The 27,173-nt window shown below is 35.1% G+C and overlaps 2 protein-coding genes and 1 long non-coding RNA gene across 8 annotated transcripts in view; 1 reads left to right on the plus strand and 2 right to left on the minus strand.

Moving 5' to 3' along the window:
- Positions 1–9,276: 9,276 nt before the first annotated feature.
- LOC143174915 (uncharacterized) lies at positions 9,277–15,382 on the minus strand. Its single transcript, XM_076370785.1, has 5 exons — positions 15,311–15,382; positions 10,116–10,191; positions 9,832–9,955; positions 9,631–9,765; positions 9,277–9,536 (listed from the first exon to the last, which is right to left on the minus strand). Exons 2-4 carry the CDS (start codon positions 10,133–10,135, stop codon positions 9,703–9,705), a joined length of 207 nt encoding a protein of 68 aa, XP_076226900.1. The 5' UTR covers positions 10,136–10,191; positions 15,311–15,382; the 3' UTR covers positions 9,277–9,536; positions 9,631–9,702.
- Positions 15,383–19,679: 4,297 nt separating this feature from the next.
- Positions 19,680–23,421, plus strand: LOC143174876 (uncharacterized). 2 transcript variants are annotated; one of them, XR_012999362.1, is made up of 4 exons: positions 19,680–20,045; positions 20,303–20,762; positions 20,851–21,057; positions 22,322–23,419. It is a non-coding gene; the product is annotated as an uncharacterized LOC143174876 (long non-coding RNA). The 2 variants fall into 2 exon arrangements; XR_012999361.1 differs by having other exon boundaries at positions 20,303–21,057; positions 22,322–23,421.
- The window catches only part of MICU1 (Mitochondrial calcium uptake 1), a 168,873-nt gene continuing 162,781 nt past the window's right edge, over positions 21,082–27,173 (minus strand). For 2 of the 5 annotated variants that reach the window (XM_076370599.1, XM_031992633.2), the window contains 4 exons: positions 24,792–24,916; positions 24,551–24,678; positions 23,290–23,379; positions 21,082–21,365 (listed from right to left, as the gene is read on the minus strand). In XM_076370599.1, coding sequence (XP_076226714.1) covers positions 21,211–21,365; positions 23,290–23,379; positions 24,551–24,678; positions 24,792–24,916 — 498 coding nt within the window. In that variant the 3' untranslated portion in view covers positions 21,082–21,210. The remainder of the gene's footprint in view (positions 21,366–23,289; positions 23,380–24,550; positions 24,679–24,791; positions 24,917–27,173) is intronic. The other 3 variants (XM_076370598.1, XM_076370597.1, XM_076370596.1) reach the window with 2 other exon arrangements.

The raw sequence follows: 27,173 nt of genomic DNA on the forward strand, positions 1-27,173 counted from the left end.
GTGACGGGTGTTGCTTGCTTTTCTTTGCCTAACTCTAGTTCTTTTTGATATTCAATGGCAAGTTCTTCTGCCAATTGAAATAAAAATTCTTGCCTCGAAATTTCTTCTCCCGTGAATTCTTTATATAAAATCCGTGCATTTATCCCGGCTAAATCTAGGATATTGAAAAATACCTGTAAAGGCCATCTCCGACATTTAGATTTTACCGATTTTACCGAGGCCGATAGGCGAGCGAAAACTGTAAACACTTGGAAGTACCGTAAAGCAGTCCCTGAAAGACACTTTTTGGCTAAAATCATGCCACAACTTCATTACCTTTCGTTTGTAACGACTTTATAGTATCGGAATTGAGTCTTTGAGAGAATATTATTACAAAAAGATATAAATCGTTCTACCGGTCAAATGACCGGTCGCGGTAGGTAAGACGGACTACAAATTTTTCTCAGAAAATAAACAATAAAAAAAGAAGTGAATATTGAAAAATGTTTTATACATATATTTTAGGAAAAGTCGTGAAGTATAAAGGCGATTCAATTACGTTGTCTATAGAAAATTCTAATCGAAATTTTAAAAACAGTCATTTGACTGGTCGCGGTAGGAATAGTGTTAAGAAAGGGAAAGTCTACAGACGCTTGGAGGAGGGCCAAACGCCATGGGTGGTACCGCGTGCAGCGCGTTTCCAAATTTGTAGGTTTCATCATAATCAGGTCGGCGCTTAGGAATCGAAAAGACGCTTCAACGTATTCGCGAGAACTATTGGTTCGCAGGGATGAATGCGTTCGTGAAGAAATACGCGAGTGCGTGCTTGAATTGCACGTACTACAAGCGGATCGGGGTACGGAAACAGGGAGAATTATACTCCATCAAGAAGACACCGATATCTGTTCACACCCTCCGCGTTGACCATGTGGGACCCTTTGAGAGGAGCAAGAAGGGAAACCGATACCTGCTCGTCATTGTGAATGATTTGACGTTTACCATTATAGAGGCAATGAAGGACATGAAGGCTAAACGGACAACAAAGGTTCCTATGAACTTAGTGCACCTTTTTGGACTGCATCATTGCATAATTAGCGATAGAGGAACGGCTTTTACCGCTCGAGCATGTCAAACCCTTTGCAGGGATTAAGAAATTTGAGGCGTGTTGAATGCCGTGGCTACTCCTCGAGCAAATGGACAGTACGAGAGATACAATCGCACAATAGTTACGTCCATGGTCGTTAGGGCGGCAAGAAAGGATTTCGAGCATTGTGCACTCAATACGATGCACAATAAAGTTATTGGTATGCCTCTGGAAGCCTTAATTGGATGTAAGGCACTGTACCCTTGCTTTTGCAAGAGGTGCAAGGTGAGATTGGGCGTATAGATCTGGATGCATTGCGAGAAAAGATAAAAGAAGTGATATCATGATTGAGAGCACTGTGGATCAGCTGACGGGAGATGCGGTTCAAGGGCCGGTTCGGGTCACCACGGTGTTAGGTAACGATCGTTATGAAGTCGAAGACCTCAGAGAAGGGAGTCGCCGAGCGAAGACGGTCGTTGACCGCATGAAACCGTGGGTGGCGCCTTTGGAGTGTCGGGGTCATGGGACGCCGACGTCTGGTTGTCAACGGGGGCAGGTACGTTTATGGTACGAAAGTATTGGAAATGGGTGATTGAATAATGAAACAATATATATTTTACAGTGTGACTTTATTATATAGGCTTTGAAAAAACACATCTAGCTCTTTAAAATTCTCGAATGCGAATGAATCGGAACACCCAAAAGTAAGTTGAGGTCCGCTTTTCTTTACAAGGCTGTTTATGGCCTTGCCTGGAGAAAAGTCTCTTGACTTTGCGTGGCAAAATCCAGACACATCTGGTTGCCTTTCTATCGCCTTTGTTTAGACTAAAGATACATGAACGTTGGGCATTTTTGCTTTTGCTAGCTTAGCATTAGTAATAATTCAACAGAAAGAATCCAATTAACGGGGGTTCGAAGAATTTCAGGTGTACTGGCACGAGTCCGGGAAAGCATACGACGGCAGGTAGACGGTATTGCGGCGTATCGTGGATCTGCTGTGACAGGGACGAACGCGGGGTGGCCGTACTGAGTTAAATCGCTATAGAGGACTTCAGGTGGCACGACGGAGACTTTCTGAGAAATTATGGTGACCGACGGACAGTGCGACTGTCATGGGAGTACTGTACCTGTCATGGGAGTGCATGTACCTCGTTAAGGCAGTCGGCTTTCCTATGCCTCCGTTGTTGCATTTCGCAATATATAGGAATATTTATTTGTTCGGATTAATATAATACTAGTTTGAGATTATAAGTCACACTTCTCCATCACGCATTTCGGACTTTCATACTGTCGTGCATACGAATGCTACCATGCGTTTCCTTTCTTCAAAACAAAAAGCTACTCACAATTTTGTACATTTCACTCACATCTCTCTTGCACACACACGCGCGCCCGCACCCTCCTTGATTTTATTGTTTAAGAACATCCATCAATTTCTTTACATTTTCTAATAAAGTCACGCCACTCATACTCTTTGTCAGTCAACTGTCATTAATTTACCCGTTATATGACTAACCTCTAATTTTACTCTTACAACTGTTTCTCTTATACAGTTAAGAACAAAAGTATTGGTACACCTGGCTCTTCATTATAGAAACGCATATAAATCAAAGAAAAACACAGGATTAGGTTAATTGTTTTTATTAATTACAATTATTAGATTTATAGTTTGAGAATATTATAAATATATTGATACTAATTAATTGCAAAACAAAAAAGAATAATAAAATGCACATTAACGCCGGTTTTTAATGTATATATATTGTTGCGCTGGGTGAGTCCAGGGATGCTCGCCCGCGACATAATTATCTACTCAACGTTATTTTTACAGTTCTATTTACAATTATATATAAATGTTATATAATATAGTCTTTAGTTCGATACGCCCTTTCTTGTTCACGTTCGATCGAAGACTACCGTGAGTGTTGGAGGGACGAGTTCGATACATCGCAACCTCGTCAGTTCGATGTATTGCAACAATATATATATATATAAATGTTTACTTGTTCAGATTAATATTATATTCGTTCGAGATTACAAATTGTACAAATTGTACATCCCATAGCTGTACACGAATCGATCCATTTTTTTATATTCATAAAGAATTCATAAGAGTAAAAGCGCTGTTTAAACAGACTATGATTGAAACAGGTGGTAATCAGAAGGAGCATTATGTAATAAATACGACGGGTAGGACATCCCAACCAAGCACTTCTAACGTTTCCTTAACGGGTTTTACAATATGTGGTCGAGCATTCTCATGCTGAAAAATCAGTTTGTCGTGTCTTTTGGCATATTGTTGTGGTTTCTCCTTCAATGCTTGGCTCAATTGCATCAATTGTTGTCAGTAGCGTTCACCAGTGATGGTTTCATTAGGTTCGAGCAACTTGTAGTACATTACACCCTCCTGATCCCACCAAATACAGAGCATAGGCTTGATGCCATGGATATTCGGCCTTGGCGTTGATGTTGATGGTTGGCCGGGCTTGCATTTTACCTTTTCACGCTTGGAGTTATCCTACGATAACCACTTTTCATTATCAGTCATGATGCGATGCAAAAGCCCTTTCTGCTTTGCCCGTGGAGCAGCTGTTCACACGTGAAAAACGTTTTTCAATGTCTCTTGGCTTCAATTCGTACCGCACCTAATTTCCTTGCTTTTGAATTATTCCTATTGCTTTTAAACGTATTTCGACAGTTGATAAGTCAACTTCCAATGATTTTACCAATTCCATACCACAATCCCCACTTTTAAAGCATCGAAACCAGTACGCACATGTTAAAATCAATATAGTATAATCATCACCATAAGCTTCCGACAGCAATTGTTGACTTTCAACAGCATTTTTCTTCAAATGGAAGAAAATAAGTAAAGCTTCCCACAAATTGCATTTTGTTGGCATAAAATTCGATATTTTCAATGCTTAAAAAAACTATGTTGTTTGCACTTTGGCAAAATGGAATATACTAAAAACTAAAACCATATGATGGCGCTTTGATATTAAGGTAGTAGTCTGATGCGATGTACTACTATTTATACCCTCTCTTGTAAATTCTTTAAAATTAATTCTAACTGCTAATAATAACACAGATAACCTGAACATACCTTCTTTCACTCCACACATGGGCTCATCTTCTTCAATCCTATTATACAAGCTAACACGTATATAATTTAATTTAGCTGCGTCAACTAGAAGAATCGATATTTTTCCTACAAGTCTTTCCTTAATCCAGCTAATCGTACTTCTTGTATCCAACTGCATATCTAAATTCAGAACCCGACGCGTTTTTGCATTGTCTATTTGAAAAATAATAATCTCATGACATTCCCCAGACAATGGAGCATCTGATGCCCCATCCTGAAACATTAGAAACAGGATCCTTCCACGTGCATGTAACTGACGTCGGTGAATGACCGCCTAAAGTTACTTCGCGTTTCATTAGGTTCTTTTCTCGTTCTAGAATAGCGATTTTTTCGACTAATAATTCTCATTCCTTTTTTGCAAGTTCCAGCTTCTGCCGTGCGAGTTGTTTGCCCCAACGTGCATTTTGCAATTCTAGATAACGTCGTCCGTCTTCCATCCTAGCGCGTGATACGAGGTCTTCTCCTTCTGTCTAGTTATCAGGATCTGCTTCCATTAGAATAGCCCGATTTTTCTTTCTCAACATTTCATTGACCTCCGCGACTGTGTACTCACCCATTCCCTTGGTCACTTGTACACTTCGTTATATTCTTTCATTTCAGAAATATTAACCGATTACCGAATAAAGCGCTATCGGACGTATTCTTCAGATTCTTTCAGTAAAAAAATTTACTTGTTCACTTGTTTCGAGTCGATCTCACTTCTGATTTTATAAGGGGAGAAATGATTTGGGAAGATTTTCGAATCGTCGAATTTGTGGCAAATGAACACTCTCATGTACACACGCACCTAGGCATTCTTGCAACGGCTAACTCATGTACACATTCATCCTCACATCTACCCCACACTCCGTTAAATTTCTTGGCAAAGTCGATTAGCAATTTTTCCACCTCAATTTCACAAAACCCTGCAATTCCTCTAATAAGATATTAAACATTATCCACTTCCTTAGAGATACCTGGTTGGATGCTGACCCGAATACTCTCTTACTGAACACTCTCTTTCTGAAACTCGAAAATATACAGAGAATCATAACTAGACTAGTTCTAAGAGTTGGAAATTCGACACTATGCAATGTCCTATACAATATCCACCTTAACTAAACACAAATTATCAACACTTAAGTAGCGTGCCCTCCAACTTGACAGAAAATATCTATCTAAGATAACCGCCTTGCCCTCCCACTTCTTACACGACATCTTCGAGAAGTTTCTCAGCAAACTTGATTCATTACCACATAGACTTTGCACTCAAACGAAACCATTTCATTGTACCCTATCTGAATTCTGGCCAACGAGACACCTACTTGCTATAAAACTACACATTCTCTATCTGCCCTGAACAGTATTTCTACCTATTTACGACTGCACAATGCAACCTTTATGCTGGCTTACAAAATACCCAGCAACAATGAAATTAACATAGACTTTAACACCATCGCTGATACACACCATCGTTCTATATACAGATGGTTCGAAAAATTGTGGTAGATTTGCAACTGGTTACAGCTTAGTTGTGCCCAGAATTGTCCAAAAACCGAATGTGTCAGCCTTCATGTCTCGTTCTCTGTCTTCTCTGCTGAATGCGTAGTCATCTTCGGAGCTCTAGGCATGGAAAATGAATTCCAGGGGAAACTACTTCTTATCTACTCAGACGTGCGTAGTATCACTTTTACTCTAAATAAGTAATGCAACAAACTTGTACAAGAACAGATACATATTAGACATAAAACAAAAACAAGCAAGATGGCAACAAGACAATCGATAAGCAAGCCAAGACATATCTATTGTAGGTATTAGGGAAGTAACTACTGTAATAAAATGAAAATATGAGGTAAAATATTTATTTATGTGAGTGTTTCATAAACTTAAATTATTTATCTATTGATATCTGTTAAATTATTACTACTGCTAAGCTAGCAAAAGCAAAAGTGCCCAATGTTCATATATCTTTAGTCTAAGCAAAGGTGATAAGAAGGCAACCAGATGTGTCTGGATTTTGTCATGCGAAGTCAATAGACTTTTCTTTCAGCATTCGAAAACTTGTTAGAATTAGACGTGTTTTTCAAAGTCGTTATAATCAGGTCACATTGTAAAATATATACTGTTTCATTATTTAATCACCCATTTCCAATAGTACAATACAAAAAAATAGTTTCACATTGATTTAAATACGAAAATTTCTAAAAATAAGAAACATGTTTTTGACCATCATTGCCCATACCTGCGGGTAATAGCAGTCACTTTGTAAGCAATGATAATTTTAAGACCGTAACACTTTACGCTTGCATATCTTTCAGGTGAGTTCCATCTGGAATATTCAAAGTGGGACTGTGGGTCTCAAGAGATGCACCAGAACCATATTTCATCACGTCAAAATATTACCAAATTGGAAATAAATATGGAATTTATTTTCCATTTCGCTTATACCGCTATTATCATTGCTTTTGATAATTTGGATAATTTTAATAATAATTAATTTGATAAAAGATTAATTTTTCTTACTGTTCTCCCTGCTATTTTGATTTTTTTTATAAGATTTTCCTTAATTTTTTTCTGATTTTATCTTTTTTTCTAGCAAATATTTTTTCTTTATAGAAGAAGTTAGAAATGTAACATGCTGCCTTTATCGACCCCAAATTGTCTTGCCTTTTTATTATCGACTATAAATGTGAAAGAGGAATGTTTACTGATCGGCCAGCTGTTCGGATCGTGTGATCATTTTCAATGGGTTCAATTGCTTTCTAAAGAGTTTCGGCAGTTCATCGAGTTTTCTCAATTTTTCTAAATCGTGTTCTTATTATTCACCACGTAAAGTTCTTTGTAATAAAGAAGAGTATGTCTATAACGCGCTAATAAATAATGACGGTCATGTCACGGGCAAGCGACTAAAACTATTTATATAAAATATAAAAATAGCCCTTCCTACTTGTAATATATCTATTAATAATTAAAGTTAAATTGTAAGGAAAATTTCAAATTTTGTACTAACTTCTTATGTTCTGTACAGAAAATATTACATCAATTATGCTATAAAAAAATAGATAAAGCTTGTTTTTCTTTGTTGTTGAGCAGCGATTGGCAACCGTGCATACGTGTAGTAAACGGTATAATAAGACGTAAACAAGAAAAATTGGAACACTTCAGGTGTGTCACTTTGTAATAATAATACTGACCATCATTGTCAGTTGACCGTGATTATCCTATTCTCCCCCATATAGAACAGGAGTTTCGAACTGCCTGCCCTTAACCCATGCAATAATAATAATCAGCATTTATCAGTTATTCTGAGTAAAGTAGTCGTCGAGATGAGACTTTTTTTGAATTAATAGTATCTGTAAAGTATAGAAAAACAAAATAAACATACTCACCAACAATAAGAAAATTGAGTTTTTATTTATTTTAAAATTTCGCTCCTGGGGACCGTGTTCGAAAAAAATCGCCGTCTCGAATGGGTTAAGATAGTGAATCTCGACCAGCATTCCCCTACTACTTCTACTGTAGTTGCTGCCCCAGATTGTGTAAGTACGGGAGCAGCTTTATGCAGTGTTCAATACAAACAGGCGAAAGTAAGTGTGTAGAGGGTAACTCTCGCCGATCAGGCTGTGAGGGGAAAGACGCTATTCTTTTCTTCGTACGTAAATTTGCAAAAAAATGTATTAACTCATGTATACTCATTTGGCAGCTTTACCTTAAAATAATTCCAACTCTCTCACATAACTACTAAGTGTAAGCTGCGTAATACTTAATCTTGCAATCTGTAATTAAAGTACTTTAGACTATAAGATGTTCGCATTCACGACAGAGGAAAAAGACCTGTACGCGTAGAACGATGGACAGTGTTATTAGAAGAGTTTCATTATGAAATCCAGCATCATTTCGCGAAAAATATGCTACACGCCGATGCCCTTACTTGTTACACCCTCCTTGCGTGTCTAATTGTCATGCCGAATTGTCAGAAATTATTTCATTAGTCGCGGAAGAGAGGTATAATATGAGGCTATATGATGCGAAGTTGTGTACTCTTTGAAACTAATGCTGATGGTATCAAATTAGTCGTAGCCCATTCAATACAGTAGTTTAAGGAATACACGATGATAAGGGTCCCTCTGCAATAGACAAAACAGAAACTCTGTTGAAGCGAGAATATTATTATAGTAATATGCGTCTCAAAATAGAAAAGTTTGTCTAGAATTACTTGAACTGCATTTTAACCGAAAGGGAACAGGAAAACAAGAGAGATGGTTGAAGCCCATTAAAAAAGACAGCACTCCCTCCTTGATGTTTACCATACTGATCATCTAGGCCCGTTTCTATCTATGCGTAAATATTCCAAACATATCCTGGTGATAGATGATGGATTCAGCAAATTCGTCTGACTTTATGCTGCACGATCAGCTACCACCGTTGAAGTTGTAAACATTTTGCGTAACAGTCAGTGATATTTGACAAACGGTGGAAGATTGTTTCGGATCGCGGAACAGCATTTACATCAAATGATTTCAGAGAATACTGCAAATGCGAAGCACCGATAATTCATTAGTCACTACAGGAATCCCACAAGGAAATGGCTGAGTCCAGCGCATTAATCGCGCGCTAATACCAGTGTTAACCTCTTGCCCTACACATTGTATGAGACTTGTGGCGAAGGTTTCAAACAGAATTTAACAAACAACAATGTCATCTAATCCCTTTGAATTCGAATTAAATATTATTTTTCTATTATCAATCGTAGTTCTCTAAAGTAAACGTAGACATAGAATGACCATGAATTGCTCTCCTTCTTCTAGTAAATTAGAAGCAATAAAAGAGCTCTATCGAGAGCAGTTGTGAAAGAAATCATAAGGCAAGAGGTTAACTAAATTTGCTGAGCAAAGAAAAACGAAAAATGACATCGTTACCTATCAATCGCTTAATAATGTTTGAATAGCGTACCGAATCGAAGTATAGGCACGACACCATTTTATGTTTTATTTGGAATATGCATTTTGAAAAACTCGAGTACCTGAAGGAGTGGTAAAGAAGAGTGTCTGAAATTAGGTGACAATACCGTGAGGCTGAAGTGTGAAAAGGCAGCGTGTACTCACATACGTGACCGCGTGAATTTGAACTATGGATGGGAAGGGTTAATGGGGGTGAGAGTTAAAAGCGAGTGGAAATACGACGAAGAGGCGATTCTTCGTGAGAGTTACCGATCCAGCGGTTATTTCTTTTGTTGTTTTTACTAATAAACTCTTGCCATTGTTGTATCGCGAGTTTTGAAAGCCTGCTAATCCTTTTATCTCTATATCTTGAATTTTGCGTTCTCAATTTTCTTCACCGCGAAAAATCCTACAATATAGGAAATCTTAGGAAAACGTTTTATTTGTTTCCTTTATTATTTAAACTTGATCTTCAAACGATGTTTTCAATATGTTACATTTACTTCATGATATAATAAAGGAATTTTGATGATTTGTTCTTTGTAACTTTTGCAAATTTATAATGTGTCTATGATTTATCTATGGTTTATGTCCCAGTAGTGTTCGCCGTAAGTGCCGCCAATGTCTGCCCACTTAACCTGTTAAAATACAATTCCTTGTTTCAGATTCGTCATGTGTAACGTGTTTAATTTTAATATCATTACCTTTCCTCGATGCCGATTTTCCAGAAAATCCTTCTCTTCGAATCTTTGCTCCCATTGAATCGGATTTTCACAAACATATCCAAATTGTAATTTATTTACAGCTGGTCGTTCCAGGAAAATGTCTCTAAATTGATAAATATACGTAGGGTATAATTAATTTTATTTTATATATTATCTGAGTTAACTTTACTATCATGTAAAATATGATTCTATGTATACATACAAACTTCTATACCCAGTCTTCCTCTATAAAAATTACACTAAAAATTTGTAATTGTACTCACTGAAAAAGTTGCTTTTTCATTGCGAATTCATCAAGGATATCATCATCTGACTTTTCTTGTAAATCATCTCGTATACCTGGAATATTTTTCACATTTCTATGAATAATTAATTAATCTAAAAGAAGGATTTTATAATTTTATCTACCTCACAAACTAAATCCTTCTTTGAGCAGTAAATTAGTACAAATGCGAGATTATAGAAAAAAATAAGGTATCAATCTTGAATATTTAACTATTTCTTTTCTTTATGTAGGGCATATGTATTTGTTTATGTACTTGTCAACTAATTGCTTAGCTGTATTTAAATATATACTGTTACAAAAAATAAATCGCAAAAGGTTTGAAAAACTAATATTGTTATACTTTACTTGTATAACAAATATCGAGTAAAAATATTTAGTACCATAAAACGAAGTCTTACACTCTTCAATTTTAATCTTACTTGTCATTACTTTATGGACTTTTAATAGCGAACTCATATTCATTTTTGACATTGTGAATAATATAATATAATATAATGAATATAAATACAACCGTAGATTACTTTTCTTAATTAAAAAATAAATTATTGTGTTAGTATAATATCTTGAATACTGTTTATATACTGTAATATAGTGAATGAAGTATTGTACATATATTTAAAACGAAACGTAACACTACATAATACTTAATTACTGATATTGGCGAGCGGTATAAATGTACACAGAAATATATATGTATATAATACAAAAAGCTATTCTCTATAGTTGAAAATCTGCTGGGTTAGATAAATAGGATTAATCGTTCTTTTACACGATACACGCATTATTTGGGTTTCTACTAACTTCATTCACTAGATTCCATTAGTATATAATATTTAAGAAGTTAAAAATGACACTTCTAGTACGATTTTGCCAAATGCATTTATTTTAACGCATAAGAACTCCTCTTAAAAAGATACTCATCCTTAATCATGTAACACTGTTACTGATCGTAAAATATCGGAATTCATCAATATAGTAATCAAATGCTATGTAACTGTCGCTACAACTTTCCGTGTACTTCTAATTAATACGTAATAGTAGGAGGGAAAAATATTTCGAACAAAAATTAATCTGTTTCTAGTGGGCTACAATGTATAGTATAACAAATTCTGGAGAAATTTATTTTTCATTGAAAGTCACAGATATCTTCTTTTTTTTTAAACGGCGCTGTATCTACTTTTGTACTCGTCATGTTGTAACTGATATCAAGGCTAATATTTAATGATCCTCCAAACTATGACTTTTACATAATTTAAAATTAGAAATTTCGGGTTAATAAAAGGAAGAGATATGATGGTAAATTAGTTTATTTGGATCAGTGGTACGTACCTACTTGTTATAATTACAATTTTGTGAAAATAATATATCAGTATTCCAGTAGCCCTCTTTTAAACTCCAATTTATGTTAAAGTTATAACTTGTCATGTCGTTAAATTAGCCTTGATATCAATTAAAACACCGTGAGGAGAAAAATATTGTTGCGATATATCGAAGAAGGCCCTATAGTATTATGCAGGGATCAATCGACCCTTGTGATATGAAGATAGTTTGAATAAAGCGAACGGATGCGTTGTAACGTGCTCCCGAAAAGCTGATCTATAAATAACAAACTAAGGTATTAGTTATATAGTTGTAAATAAATAGTTTCTTGTTATTGTTCCGTAACTATGTCGCGGACGACAACCGGACGTAAAAATATATACAGTCATTTCAAGTGACTTTGACTTTTTATTTCTTTCGAAAGTTTTTATGTTGTAAATCCTGACCGACTAAAAATAGATTCACTTTTGATAAGTGTTTAAAGTTTACAAGTTTGAGTTGTATCTAAAATGATTTCTCAACGTTTCGCTGGCATTGCAGTTGGTATCAGCTGCCGAAATAAAAACGAGTAATCGGTGATTACTGAACCGCAACGTTGAACATGGCATATCCTTTAAGTAGGAGAAGCCGTAGGAGAAGTTTTTAAACAAAACCTATTTTCATCTCGGAAACTATTAAGTTTTGGACCCATGAATAATCGATCGACGTCACCAAAGACTGAGATATTGTGATAATGTGGATAAATTCAGTTTAGTGTATATGTATACATTATTCTGTTTCCTTCGTTCTCTCCGTTGACATACTAAATTCTTCACAAAATCTAAATAAATCCGGCATTACATCATTGTTTAAGCCATATTGTTGTTATTTCTAATTTCACAGAGTGTACTGTTTTATAGTACTTTAACCACGCGTTAATTATCGTGTGAAAGTAATATCACGTATCATCGTAAAAAAAAATAAAAATCATTATACAAATGATACAATAAAATTACATATTTTTCTGAAAAATAACAATTTTATTCTTGTCAGAGTAACTTATTTAGGATTAATATTTAATAAATGAGTTAAAAAAATCTCGAACTAAATTTTGTACCACATGTTACCTTATGACGAGACATTAATTGTTCCAAGTGTTTCATCACAAAGAATCAGAAGTCATTCAGGCAGAACCCAATATCTTACAATGTACGGACATTCATATCAGTCCGACAATTAAAAAAATTTGTATTGTAAAACTATTAAAAAGAACTTATATAATCCAAGAATTTGGTTCGAGATTAAGCATTTAATAAGTATATTAATGTACAATGAGAATTTTTTAACATCAAAACAAAAATCTAGAATAACATTCAACGATGATTTCGATGTTACAAAATATTGTTTTCATTTTTTGTTATTAATATTTCTAATATGTAATAAAGGAATTTTTATGTTAAGGATCAACAGATATTAGGGACATGTAAAAATAGTAACCGATTCTATTTAGCTTTAATTTGTAATACAAAAATGGATTGGTATTTTGAAGTGAAAAATTGTAAATATATATATTATTATGTTTCCGAATTTGTTCACAATTTTTATTTACCATTAAATAAGGAAAATGGGACAAAAACTGATAATTCGAATTTACCCTATAACTACCCTTCTGGTAGAGATAGGAGGCTGAAAATAGGCGAACAATGTCTTTTACGGATAAGCTATCGAACGAAACTTTCCCGAGAAAAATCGGTCTAAGGACACTTCTGACCTCCTTGTCCTGCTATACCCTTTGCTACAATAAAACAGACGACAAAACGTTGACACAAAGATGTGCTAACTTACTTTTCTAATTGATTCCTATCATTAGAGCACTACAAATATATAATTTAAACAAGAAAGGAAAATATTCGTAATAGAATAATCTAATTTCGATACGATTATAGCTACGCATTAAGTTCTTTCAATTACATGCCAGGTAGTCCACTGCAGATGATGTAGGGTACTTAAAGTATGCGTATTTGCAATTTATAGTGCAATTGCAACACAAAAAGTGCGATGTTCGTATGACCTTAATTACTGTTATATATTGTACATTTACTTCCATATGTAACACGCAGAGTGTACCAGAGTACCGCTTACTGTCATGAGAATCTTCAGCGTTTTGCATAGCAGTTATCTTTCATAGCGATGATGAATAAAAAAAATTATGAATTATTTGGTATTATCGTTCTTACGGTATATTATTGTCTATTTCTTATGTTATTAAATATTTTTACTTAATAGTAAGCATCTTACATGTTATGGCAGTTATTGTGTTAAACACGTCAAATATTGCTGTTACATATATATAGATATGTAAAGAAATGTAATAAAAGAATTTTAACGGTATCGTAGTAAGGACAGGAGAGATTATTCAGTGAAATGCAAAATTTTTAATCAAATAACTTAATATGAAGGAAAATTATGTATATGAGTGAATTACCTGGACGAAGATTTGGTACTCCTTTTCCAGTACTTGTAGAAACAAGAAGAAGTATAAAATATTTTACACTAACAGATTCCAACATGTTCCATTTGTTATGACACTTTCGAACGATGACAATTGTAAACGGTGTAGAGTTAGCAAAGACTAGAGACACCAATAAAGTTCGATTTCGGACTGATCGATTGTTCGGTGAAGGTTCGTCCGTAATGCTCTGATTACTTCAACAATTTTAAACGATATGAAAGTGTTAGGAATGCTTTCACCGATTCTGTATGTTTTCTACCTTATTATTTGCTATTATTGATTATATTTTAACCATTAATTGTTGATATCAAATTAAAATGTCAAATTAAAGTAGAACAAAATAGAATGAAAATTTCATGCCATTTAATGAATCATTTATTTTAAATTGATTAATTTGAATCATCGAGACGTTTTATAAACATTTTGAAAATATTATAAGACTATTTTAATATAAAATATACACAAAAATATTTTTGTAGCCTAGAAAATTTTCTTCGATACGACAATTCTACAAAATACAGCGATTATGGTATATTTAACAACAATTTCATTGGGGAAGAATATAAAAAAAAATAACTGAAACCTGCTTGACAAGTACTCACAGTTTACCATTAGAAACATGTCATACCCACTGCTGAAGTACTGTTAAATATAACACTGTGGAACAAATTTTAACCTATTTTGCTTTTTATAATAACCACTAGGTGATTCTTATAGAGTTCCTTATCCTAAATACGAATCCGAAAACCAAATTGCTGGGTCACGTCCAGTTTTCGAAAAAACTGGGTTTTTGTAAAAACGGTCGAATTTTTCAGAAAACCAAGTGTTATGTGAAAACTAAAAACGCTAGGCAGTTAAAATTTGTCGCAGAAAATAAAGGAAACTTGCCTGAACATGTAGCTGTACAAATTTTGAATTTTGCGTATCATTAAATGTTTGTAAACGATGATCAAAGTTTAAAAAAGGGTAGATGCGCATACTTCGTATGCACTTCTGTTACATTTCTACGAAAAGTAGCACGAATTTGTTATGCGCCATTGGATTCTGCAGACATTTCTGAAGAGGAACTCCTCCGCGGGAAGCGTGATATCGATTTTTCTTTGGGACAGGGTAAGAAAATGTCCGTAAAGAGCGCGTGCACGGAACTTTCGCGCCACACGATCATCGCTCGCCGGCCACAGCTATGCAGAGCCATGATTACGTGCAATATGTTTGTAGCGTCCTAGCACCGCAATTGTTCGTACAATTTCGCGGGGTTGTAAATCCCGTTTACGCGGATCGCGACGGTGAATCAGACGCTGGCTGGATCGAACTTAATTGATTCCAGTCGGGTTCGGTTGGGTGAATAAACTGGCACTCACAGTTGTTCGGGTGAAAAATTATGTATTTCAAATGATATCGGAGCTGGTGCTTGTAGTGTGTTTGAGAACTGTTTGAAGTGTGTTTTGCAACTGATTGTCGCGACCGGCTGTGTCGATCACGAAGTCTCGGTTTTTGTTGTTGATCGCTGATTGGTTTTGTCTAATTTCTAACATTACCAATCAGTGAGCCTGCCTAAGAGTTCCGACACACTTCCTTGCGCCCTCAGCGCGCTCCCTTGGGGAGGGGTGTTGCGAAGATTGTGGGGGTGCCAACCTTGGCAACGCTGCGGAAATTTTTCCAGATGGTTGACTGTTTGGTATCTTTACCGTTACAAACACATGTCGAACTACCCTTCAGGACTTCCCGGTTTACGATACGGCCACGGTTATTGAGAGGCGAAAGAAGCGAACCTCGAATCCTCATCGACTCTGAGTAATAATTCGCTTTCTCTCGCCAAGACATATTCTAACACTAAAAACATGCTAATTGTAAGCTAAAGTCCTTAATCTCAAAAATAACCATTTGCGCACGTTCGTGCCATAAACCGCGTTGGCGATGGTCGTCGAAGGCCTTCGAATTTCCGTCGGTCTTGGAACGGAACAATGTTCCATATTAGGTATATACCCATATATGTCGATAGAAATGTAATAACTATTTTAAAAAGAAAATGAATTTAAGACAAATTTCTTTTGTATAGTGAAAACAATATCATCAACAATATCATCTTTCTCTGGCATCGATGGCTGTACACATTATAGTCTAATTTAATGTAATTGCACACTGAAAAATTCTATCAGTTTCAAATCGTGGTGCTACATTTATGTAGGATGCGACTGTGTGGGAACCGTAATAACTCACGTGTTTAACAAATATAGAAAAACAGTTTATTAAAATTAAATGATTAACAATAAAAGAAGATATTTCGATAGATCGCTCGCATTAGACTCTCGCTATACTCTCTTCGCTTATCCTGTCGTACTCTCTTCCGTCATACTGCCATACTACCCTGCCGCTCAACTTCCATACACTTTTAACTTCACTCCCAATCACTCTTTCTTTCTTTCACATTCATCCCTTTTCACTTGCGCCCTGCCCCTTACACTCACAGCTAGCACTCTCAAAAGTCCACACCTTCCCAATCACGTCATTTTCGCGGTCCAGTTGCTCGGTTCTAAATATTCTTTCTTTGTACGATCGTCATCCACTCAAGATCACCCTGCCTTCAGTCACGCTCTCCCCAAATATACCGCCACCCGGTCGCAACGTAACACCAGCCACACGCCTAAACAGTCATCCATTCATACTTTAAGAACTAAGCACTATAATATAGGTACATATTTATCATACACAGACCACGTCAAACCTTGTCGTATAGAGGTATAGCTTCGAGGCTAGTCCCGCCGTAGTTAAAAGGTTAATGATACATCATGAAAAAGATTATAAAAAGTCAATACTTTTTCATTCAATTTCGCAATGATGTTCCAAATTTCACGCGGCAGTCCCTTGAACGATATTCATATTTCTTACTGTAGCGTTATGTTTTCGACGCTACGATATATTCTCGCTGCGAGGACGCTGGTGCGAATATAGAATCGCGAAGTGCTCCGTGCGAGGACTGCAATCAAAATGCAGTCGCTTTTTGGGGAATCGGACGGTTCCTCTCGGCGGCCAATTTCGTTATTCCTTCCGCGGCTGCGGGAAAAACCGATGTGCTGTCTCCAAAACACCGGGCCTTGCCGCCGTCTCCTGCGTAGATTTTTTATGGTACCCTTTTCGGGGGTGCGGACAGTAGACTTGATGCGTCCTTCAAGAGGAATGATGCAGGGGCGTAAGAGTTTAGAAATGTCTCCTTCATTACTAGTATTGCGATTTCTATCAAATTTCGGGGATTTTCCTTTGTAATTAATACTTTGGTAATTACTTTCAACACTGATTCCTCACCTATTTCGGTGATTTTGAAATATGTTGTGGAGACTTGATTCTAAACAACTTTCCCCTATATATGTTACCGCCGCTCAGCTTTAGTTTTCCAAATATTCACAAATATATGTCCAGGAATGGGCAGTTTTCGTACTTATTTACAAAAAGAGTAACACTCACATGATCTTGATCTTGACGTACATTGTTAAAGTCATTGTTCTATACACTTACAACTTTAAACTTTTTGGCAATGAGTATTGTTTCCAAAGTTACGAACATTAGAGTTCTGCATTGTGCTAGAAATTTACGTCTTCATTTTCATTTATTGAAGTTGTGTTTCTTATAATATGTGTACTCGAACTTCAGTTAGATAATAGAAATTCTAGAAAAAAAATAGAAAACTAACCCTACTAAACCAATCTCTATTATCTAAATGAATTAACAACATATGTCAAGATCAAGGTCAGACGGAGGTAACTCTTTTTGTAAATAAGTACAAAAATTCCCCATTCCCGGACATATTTTTGCAAATATCAGGAAAACTAAGGCCGAGCGGCGGTAACATGTATAGAGAAAAGTTTTTTAGAATAATAACCTTAACCTCATATTTCAAGGTTATCCGAATAGGTGAGGGTTTACTGTTGTAAATAACTAGCCTCCTTTTGTTTTCTCTTCTATTACTTGTATTTTAAGATTTTGAGAAGCATGTGGTAATTCATCGCACGATCCAATAGCAATCGTAAAATCTTGATATTCGACTGGTAATGAATTTAATATCATTACCGTTACGAGTTTGTAAAATAATCAACTTTTACGGTAAAAATTAACTTTACTCGTACTAAAAAAACATTACAATGAGCTTTATCTGAAACTGAAAGGAACGCAACGATAAACTCTTCTGCTTCTCTTTACTATTCTCTCGTCACATGTCCGTACAGCGCAGAATCGCTTCACGATCTGCGTTTATTTTTTTCTTTTTCATAGCGGTTCGTTACCAAGCAGTTAACATAACTTTTACACAAAAGAAGAACGTGCTCATATGCATTTAGACCAAGCGCACATTTATTGTCACGTACACCTGACACATACATACCTCCAAGCATCTTGTCCATTAAGAGAACCTTACGCTTTGTCGGTCAAAAATTTTGACAATTTTTGTGGGACTGATAAAGTAATGAAAAAACATTTTTTGAGTCCGTAATTTTGTTAACATACACCTTAAATCTTCAAATACAAGAAAAAATTTGTATATAATTTTATAAATGACATTTTATAGAGGTTATTTTGCCTCGCGGAGGTACTTTTAAAAATTTTCATCTGCTAGCGTGCACGATTGCGGCTCACTGGAACGTCTAAAAAAAAAGAATTATCCTGAGAAAAAGTATGACTATGAGCCCAGTATAGACTACGATTATTTTGTTTAAGCAAAAATTCACAAAATGGTGGACCTCCAAAGTTGGTGGTCTCAAAAATAGCATTTTCTTCGTAAAAGAAACGTTAAAAATTTAGAAAGAAATTAATCAATCTTATTTATTCTAGTCTATACTGGGGCTATTGTTGTGTAGAAGAACGTATTAAAATTTTAGACCGATCGGTTAAATGGTTTTTAAGTTATCATGCACGCCGGTTACAAAAACATTGTTTTGAGGAACGAGTTGTCGCATATAAAATCCTCTTACGTTCAATCAGCTATGTCTGCTGCATACAAAATTTCTTTCGACTCCTTATGCGTCTCGTTCTCAAGAGTTTCTTCTTTTTCGTTACATTCATTTAATTAATAATTAATAAATTAGTTTAACACGACCGAAATGCCGCGTGGTCAATTTCCCTGCCTTATACTTGGTGCTATAATCGTCTATAACTTCGAAAGTATTTCGAATTTTCCTCTGAAATTTTCAGAGAATGTTATTCCAATATGATACTTTCCAATAAGATACTTTATAAAAAGTCGGTTTTTCCGACCCGAGAAAGTGTAAGATTTCCTTAAAGCAGCATTCACAATTACATACTCTAGTCAACTAGCTCCTTATAGCTACATATACACATGCTCCTAGCATCCGAACCCTGGCGCCACACTCGACTCACGCGTACTTATGTATGCGGACACATAACACAATTGCTGTACTTTCAAAAGTCTAACAAATCTGGTAGGATTGAAATTTTGTATATAGGTCTCTTTTAGATAGAAAAAATATTTGCGAGAAGGATGTTTTGCGACGCGAAAGTTAAGATACAAAATTTTGCAAAATAGTATTTTATCATTTCAGTGTTACCCCCTGTATTTTTTGAAACTTTTATGCCCTAATTGAGCTAACATTCTACTAACAGCATCATTTTGTACAGGGAAAATATTAACAAAATAGATTTTTAGAAAGTGTAAAGTTACGATACAAAATTTTGCAAAAAAGCGTTTTATCGATGTAGTGTCAGTCCCTACGTTACCGTCAGAGTACAGAACAAGTACCGCTTCACGATGCTCACTGGAACAGTTATTTTTTAAAACGTCTAGGAACATTGTACTCACTGGGAAGGGAATAAGGTGTTTTAGATTAGTACAATGGCAAACATTTCTCGCGTAACATTTAACTTTCAATACTAATGACCCATTATAAACCGGTGACTGGTACCGGCTAGTTGGAGATCTTTGGCCATATGCTTAAGTCATCCTTTGTTTCTATACTGCGACACAAGTCTGCACGAGAAGTCTGCACAAGTGCACCTGACCGAGTGTATCAAACAAAAGGTGCAATTGGGGGTCCAGGAATAATTGTCGAAGTAGACGAACGTAAAATTGGCCGCAGAAAATTTAAGGAGGTACGGTTACGGGAAGCAATATTGATAATCCATACAGTATAGATATACAAAGAAATATTTTCAATATTATATATTGACGATATTTCAAATTTATGTCCGATATAGGTTTCGGTTAGTTGTTTCATGGGATAGGGGTGCAGGGAGAGAGATCTTGCCCCTCCTCTGCCCAGGCATTTACTTTTCAATCACCACAGATTATATCAGTACAAATGTGTGAGACACTTAAATATTTATATTTAAATTCTATTTATTGACAGATTTGATATAGCGTGTACAAGTTCGAAATACGCTCGAAGAATCGGAGACATCAGGAGCTTCGTAACTCTAATAACAAAACGTGAAGCTCCTAGAACCGAGATTCATACAGATTGTTGGAGGAGCTATATAAATTTAGAAAAATATGGATATATTCAGATAACTGAGCCATTCGCAGAATTCTGTGCATCCTGCAAGCAGTACATACACGTAAAACATTAAATTGTCTTGGTGGAGTTTGCGAGCCTGATTAAGAAAGGGCATGATAAAAGAAGACTCATTAATAGGCCCTCTACGCGAATATTTATGGAGATATGAAGTAAAAAAAACTGAGGATGGTTACTTCATGTGATGAATAAATGATATAAAATATGTATACAATTCAAAATAATAAAGAAAAAGTATCAAATACTATTCTGATTTTATTCTATGTTTGGCGACATAGGGAGTAACATTATAATGGTAAAACGGTTTTTTGTAAACTTTTTATCTGAACCTTCGCATGGCAAAAACGATGTTCTTTTCGCGAACGTTCTTTCCCGTTTGTCAGACTTTCAGAAGTTTCGCCCGCAAACAGCGTTCTCCCACTGCCTCTACTCCAAGCGCCGTGTATGAGAGCAATTTCACATAGTGTTCAATACAAACAGGCAAAAGTAGATATGGAAAGGATAACTTTCCATGAGGCGAAAGTTACTATGGAGCTCGCAAACTTTCAGTTACACAGTCCTGTGTTACATCATTTCATAATAACAAAGGGGTAAATTAATAACACAGATTCTTTTTTAATTTAACAAATTCTTTATTCGTTTTATAATTTCTGCACGATTAGTTTAAAGAGGTAAGCCATTTACGGTTAGACAATTTATGTGCGTTATGTATGATTAAATAATTACTTTCAATTGAGTTCATTTTAATTATCGAAAGACATGTTATAACTGGTTTTTAAGCATTTTGCCATTGATTCAATTAATTTCACGAAGCCGGTATCCTTTGGTTTCTCTAGTCCTCTTAAAACTCTGTTTTTCATAACAGCAACGAATTCCTTATTGCTTAATTGGCCATCCACTGAAAAATATAAGGAATGAAATCATTCTTTCTTACCCGAACACATGTATTTTATAATATTAGATTGCTGCGTAAGTTCTGTCCGTTTCAATGTATCGCCTACAAATTTGATTTTTAGAAACATTTGATGATTATTCCTTTTTTATGGTTTTGAAAAATATGGGGAATATGCTGGGTACGGAATAAGTTCTTGTTTTAGTTCTGATATTTTTTTTTTGTGTTGCCATAGTCAGTCACGTGTGGTCTTGCATGATCGTGGAGATGTCTTAAAAGACTTGAATTGTAAATTCCGAGTTAAAAAATTAACAAAAGTATCTTACACCGGTTGCCTTTAGGTCCTAATAATGTTAAAGATTAATATATTAAAGATTCGTAAAAATGATAAGAGAGATTATTTATACTAACGAGAAGGCGAACAGAACTTGTACAGCAACCTAATAAACTTCTTTAAAATATATAACTTTTCTATTTATACTATTTTTAACTAGCTTTTTTTTATTTTACGCAAATTAAATACATCGGTTTTCTGAAAGAAGAAATAAATTTTCGTTTGACGAGAAAACAATGAGCTTTTTAAGAAAGGTATACACCTAATTAAATATTTGGGCCACAATGTTAATAAACCGTCTCACATTTATTAATTAGTAACACAACTACACAGTGGGATGGATTTTAGTTTACGATCGTCGCGATTTTTCTCCGGACGCCTCCTGGAATTGCAATATTGGCTGAAAAGATAACACGTGAAAAATTTGAAATCGATTGGACAACGTAAAGTCATGCCACGTTGTATTTGAAAATCTGTTATTTCTACAATTCGTTTTTCATTGTTACAACATATCATTAACACGATAAGCACCATGTCAGTCACCGGTGACTGACAATAAATAAATATTAACGTACAGATTATAATAAGATACATACAAAAAATATACATGAAATTATACTGTTCACAGACTACGTTTGTTCACATCTCCATCGAACTAAATGGGCACGTGCTAGAAGAGGACACGGCCACTCGCGATGAACGTTGACGTCTCGGTTTCGATCGTTTTTGTTAACGCGATCAGCCAATAATTATTAGCGTAAAAGAAGATCGCAAATGAAACAGAATACGATAAAGTGAGATAACTGCTTTTGTAGTATTTCAAGAAGTATCATTTTATTGGCAGATGATATCAAATGTAAAATTGGTTTTTATATTTATTCGACACGTAAGACTTCTTTGGAGGGTTGTAGAAGGTATGCGATAAATTCGGAGTTTGACGTATGGTCAGTTCTCTGGAGTGAACTCTTATTATTCTGTTTTTTATTGTTTCTGCGCTCCGTGGTATCCCTGATTTGTCCTTTTTTGTACGTCTATATATAAATAACCATGATATTTATAATCATAGACAAAAAAGGGACGGAAAACGGAGATCCGATTCACCCCGCGCGATTTGATTCGAGTAGCCCCGTTTCTAAGGATTTCAACATGAACACGATAAATGAACAAAATAGAATATAATAATCGAAAGTACATTAAATATTGAATTTAGACACCTTAGAGACTAATAATAATAAACACATTTGAATTTCCAAGCTTATTGTGCCATTTTAAATGTAAAATTTCAACGACTAGCCATGAATTCATTACGTTCGCGCGCGTTCGTTTCGATGCTAAAACGTGTTGGTGACAAGCAACGGTTTGAAACAATTAAAAATGTATTGGATTAAGTGTAGTGAAGGTGTATGAAGTAATATGAACAGTCAGCATGCTCATTTCTATACAATGTAACAAGTATGGCCAATATTCTTATTTTTATCCTACTCGCCTCGTGATTCGCTTCGCTTTGGTATATTCTATATTTATTAATATCCTAAGACTAAAAGATAATAAAGAATAGTCTATTTTAATTAGTATTCTTATAAAAAAGTAACTTACTGTTCTCGTCAAAAATAGTGTAAACAACTTGTATAATATGGTCGCTCAAATCCACATGTGCCACTGTCTTTGCAACATGCTTCAGTGTAGCTAGAAGTAAAAACATAATTAAGTAAATTTTTTTTTTTAAATTAAGAAACACATTTGTTTTAAATATTTTTAACACGAAACACACCGCATTTCAACCGCAACCGTACAAATGATCGGTTTTAAAATTTGATTCAAAATTCTATGTTTTTTTTGGTTTATTTAAATTGATGTCAATATCTATAGTGTTCGATTAATAGTATTTTAGTGTTTTATTATAGTAGTGTTTTTGATTAATCAGTTTTTCAGTTTTTGCCTTTCCTTTTGTTTCTGTTTCCACTAGGATAAATTCACCGTCTAACTGGTTTATTTTTATTTTATAACTAGTTATTTGACTGGTTACGGTAGAAACTGGTATGTAATTTTTTAAATATGTTCAAAAAAATGAAATTGTCATTTTGTTAAATCGAAGATTAAAATGATTATTTCGAATATTCAAATAACATTTCCATCTCAATTCTAAATTATTCTAATATAGCCTAATATCGTGGTACTACAGTGTGGATGCAGGAATAAATGTATAAATAAAAAATGTCCTCTACAAAACCATAGATAACAAACGAGACTTAAATTATACACGTAGTAACTGTAAGGTATTTACGTTCAAAGTGGATTCAGTTTCTGACCCTTAGTATTTATTTGTACACTAAATAAATGCACATATTGTGACCCACCGGTGGATCACGCTAACGTGAACACGCTAAACAAATTGATTCGCAGTGTTTTATTTAGTATACAAAGTATTCGACAATGTATAATTAATTTTTTCAGAATTAATTCCACAAGTCAAATGAAGACAAATATTAAAAAGTGGGAAACTGTAGCTCTGATTTCATTTTTAAAGTATTAATAATTGAAAATCTCTCGTCTAAACTATATACTGTAATGATCTGTCAGTAGTGACAGAAAAAACAGGTTAGTATGAAAGTGACAATGACGTATCCTGCGAGAATAAAGTTAGAAAAATCAAAGAATTTAATCGCTATAATTTGAAAACAAAATCAAATTTTGGTTTGTAGAATCACCTTTTCCAATATTCGCCATATATTATTATTTAATTAGCATTAAATATTTATTTCGCAACAGATTAGAATATACCAAAAGGTATTTATGAGGATCGTTAAGATATTGAATTATTGGTAAAAGAAAGATTTACATCAATGTTTATAAACACCTTGATCAATCGATGCTCCAGCAATATTATAAAATGTCAATGCGGTGTCCACATCGTTAATATTGTTTAAGAAGTGAAAGAATTTTAAATATTCATCCTTGGTTATTCCTTGTGGACTCTGCTTAAAACTGAAACAAAATATACGTTGATATAATAAAGTTATTGCATGTATGTAATACATTCAATATAATATATTATTTAGAAATAAGTGAACATATGTTTAATGTAAATGTATATTCACCGCTTTTTAATAGTTTTTAAAATTTTTTTCTTCTTTTTATCAGAATATCCAGCATATGCCAACAATAACTCTGTGAAGTCCTGTTCTGATATTTTGCCATTTTCATCGGGATTTCTTCTCTCAAACTGCAACAATTTAATTCGAATTAACAAAGTTTTACAGAACTTTTTATGAAAATATCGAATACGTGACCATGATCTATTTTATTATATAACTAGGTCATTTCTAAGCATGATAAATGTACAATAGGATTGGGACAATGTACTGGTACTTTTAACGTTTAATAAAAGTTTATTAACCCTTTGCACTCCGGGCCTTTTTCGCGCGGCGCACCAGCAACTCCAGACTGCCGCGCATCCAGTTACCATAGCAAACCAAGTGGTGAGCGAGAGTCACCTCTGGAGTTGCGGCATCAAACCATATGGTGAGTGAGAGTCACCACTGGAGTGCAAAGGGTTAATAAAGATAAAAATATATTGAAAAACAAAAATGAGTGTGCAAATGGGAGTAAGACTTCCAGTTCGCCTTTGACTCTTTCAGACTCTCTTAGATTGTCGTAGACTGTTCTCCAGAGTACTTCCGACTGTCCCAGCGATGAACTTTCACGAACTTTTACGATTTATTTCCAATCTTTCTTCCCTTCTTTTCACACGCACCCCTTCTCACTTGCACCTTGTCCCTTGCATCCACAGCCAAAACTCACGCAGTTACCTACATAGAGATAGAAAAAAGTCCCTTGGCAGAAATGCGGGTCTGAATGGTTAAAATGGAGAAGACAGCCTACCTCGTACAAATTGTCGATTTTGGCGTACCATTTGTCGGAACCGTTATCGCCACTCGGGATGCATGACGAAGAGAATGAACGAGATATACTGAGAGCGAGCAAAATAATACGAAATGAGCGACAAACCTCGAAACATCGGTGTATTCTCAGTTTATTTCCTATTAACACTGAGTCTGTGGGGTTTTTGTGACGTGTGACGTTAACAGCCTAAATAATTGACTTTTCCGAACACCGGAGATGGGGACAGGCAGTCCTGCCGACAGACCTCACTTACCCGGTACCATCTCGGGATACAGTGATGTTCGATTAAATTTAAAAATTCCGGGATCCAGCATTAAAATTCTCACGGCGAGGGTAGCCTTTTGCTCCCTAAATTGATTTGAGCACTGTCTGGCAAAGATAGGAAATTGATATAGTGAACGGAAGCGACACAATCCGTCGAGCATCGAGGATCAAGACGTGGGACTTCAAAGCGATACCGCACACGTCAAATATAAATATCAATGAAGAAAATTTCGATTGCAGTAATTTTAACCTTACCTTCTGAAATGTGGTACCAATGGGTTGTTGACATTTGTTTTATTAAAATGAGTCCAAACATGACGTAAATCGTAAATCGTAAAGTGAGGGTACGTTAATAAGTGAAACTCCTATTTATCACAATCAATACTACATTACAACGAAGTGGTATAACGAAATAACAATAACAAGCAAAACGAAATAACATAATAACAACAAAATAACAACGCAACAATACGAAAAGATAAAAAATAATAAAATGTCCGATAACGCGCACACAAAATATTACGGAAACTGGCGTGGACTTGTACGATGATGTCGGTAGAGCGAAACTCAACTGCCCGATGTACGATTTCCGAGAGTTTTTTAAAAGGGTTGTCCCTACTCCGGGTCGCGTAGGCTGCGAGGAAAAATCGCGTGGGAAAAAGATTAAAAACCCTAACTTTCTCTTTTCGCTCGGGAAAGTGCTAATCAGATGGAAGTTGCCTACCAGGTATGTAAGATTGCTGCTGCTAGACTTGCCAGAACTTTGGGCACTCCGGAAATAAAAAATAAAGAAAAGAGAAAGCTGGGAATAAATCCAGGGGTGGCAGTGACGAAATCTCAAATCGATAAAACTAGACCGATTTACATCGTGTTTGCATTCATTTTAATCAGAAAAATCTCAACAAACTACTGGTACTACATTTGAAGATATGAGATTAAAATTACTGAGATTGAAATATTCATCACTGCATGATTGCTGTTTACATTCGTGTCATTTCATTGAAGTGTAAAATGTGTATTTCTTGCAATTTTTAATGACTTTATTAAAATCGGTTACTGCAGGGATCTGCTAAGGTATAACCCATTTGTCTGTTGGTGATCAATTTTATTAATAATAAATATTGACGATAATGTAGACTTATTTATTTTCGATTAATCTCATAGTCCTTTACCATAGTAATTTATTTTTTAATTATTCTGAGAAAGAAATAACGTTAAATAAGTTACTACTAAAAATTGTAGATTGTTCCTTTAGATCAACTTGTAGATAATATAAAGTATGAGTGAAAATGAGATGTAACGAATCTTTGATA

Source organism: Nomia melanderi, chromosome 9, assembly GCF_051020985.1.
Source record: "Nomia melanderi isolate GNS246 chromosome 9, iyNomMela1, whole genome shotgun sequence".
Lineage (NCBI taxonomy): Eukaryota > Metazoa > Arthropoda > Insecta > Hymenoptera > Halictidae > Nomia > Nomia melanderi.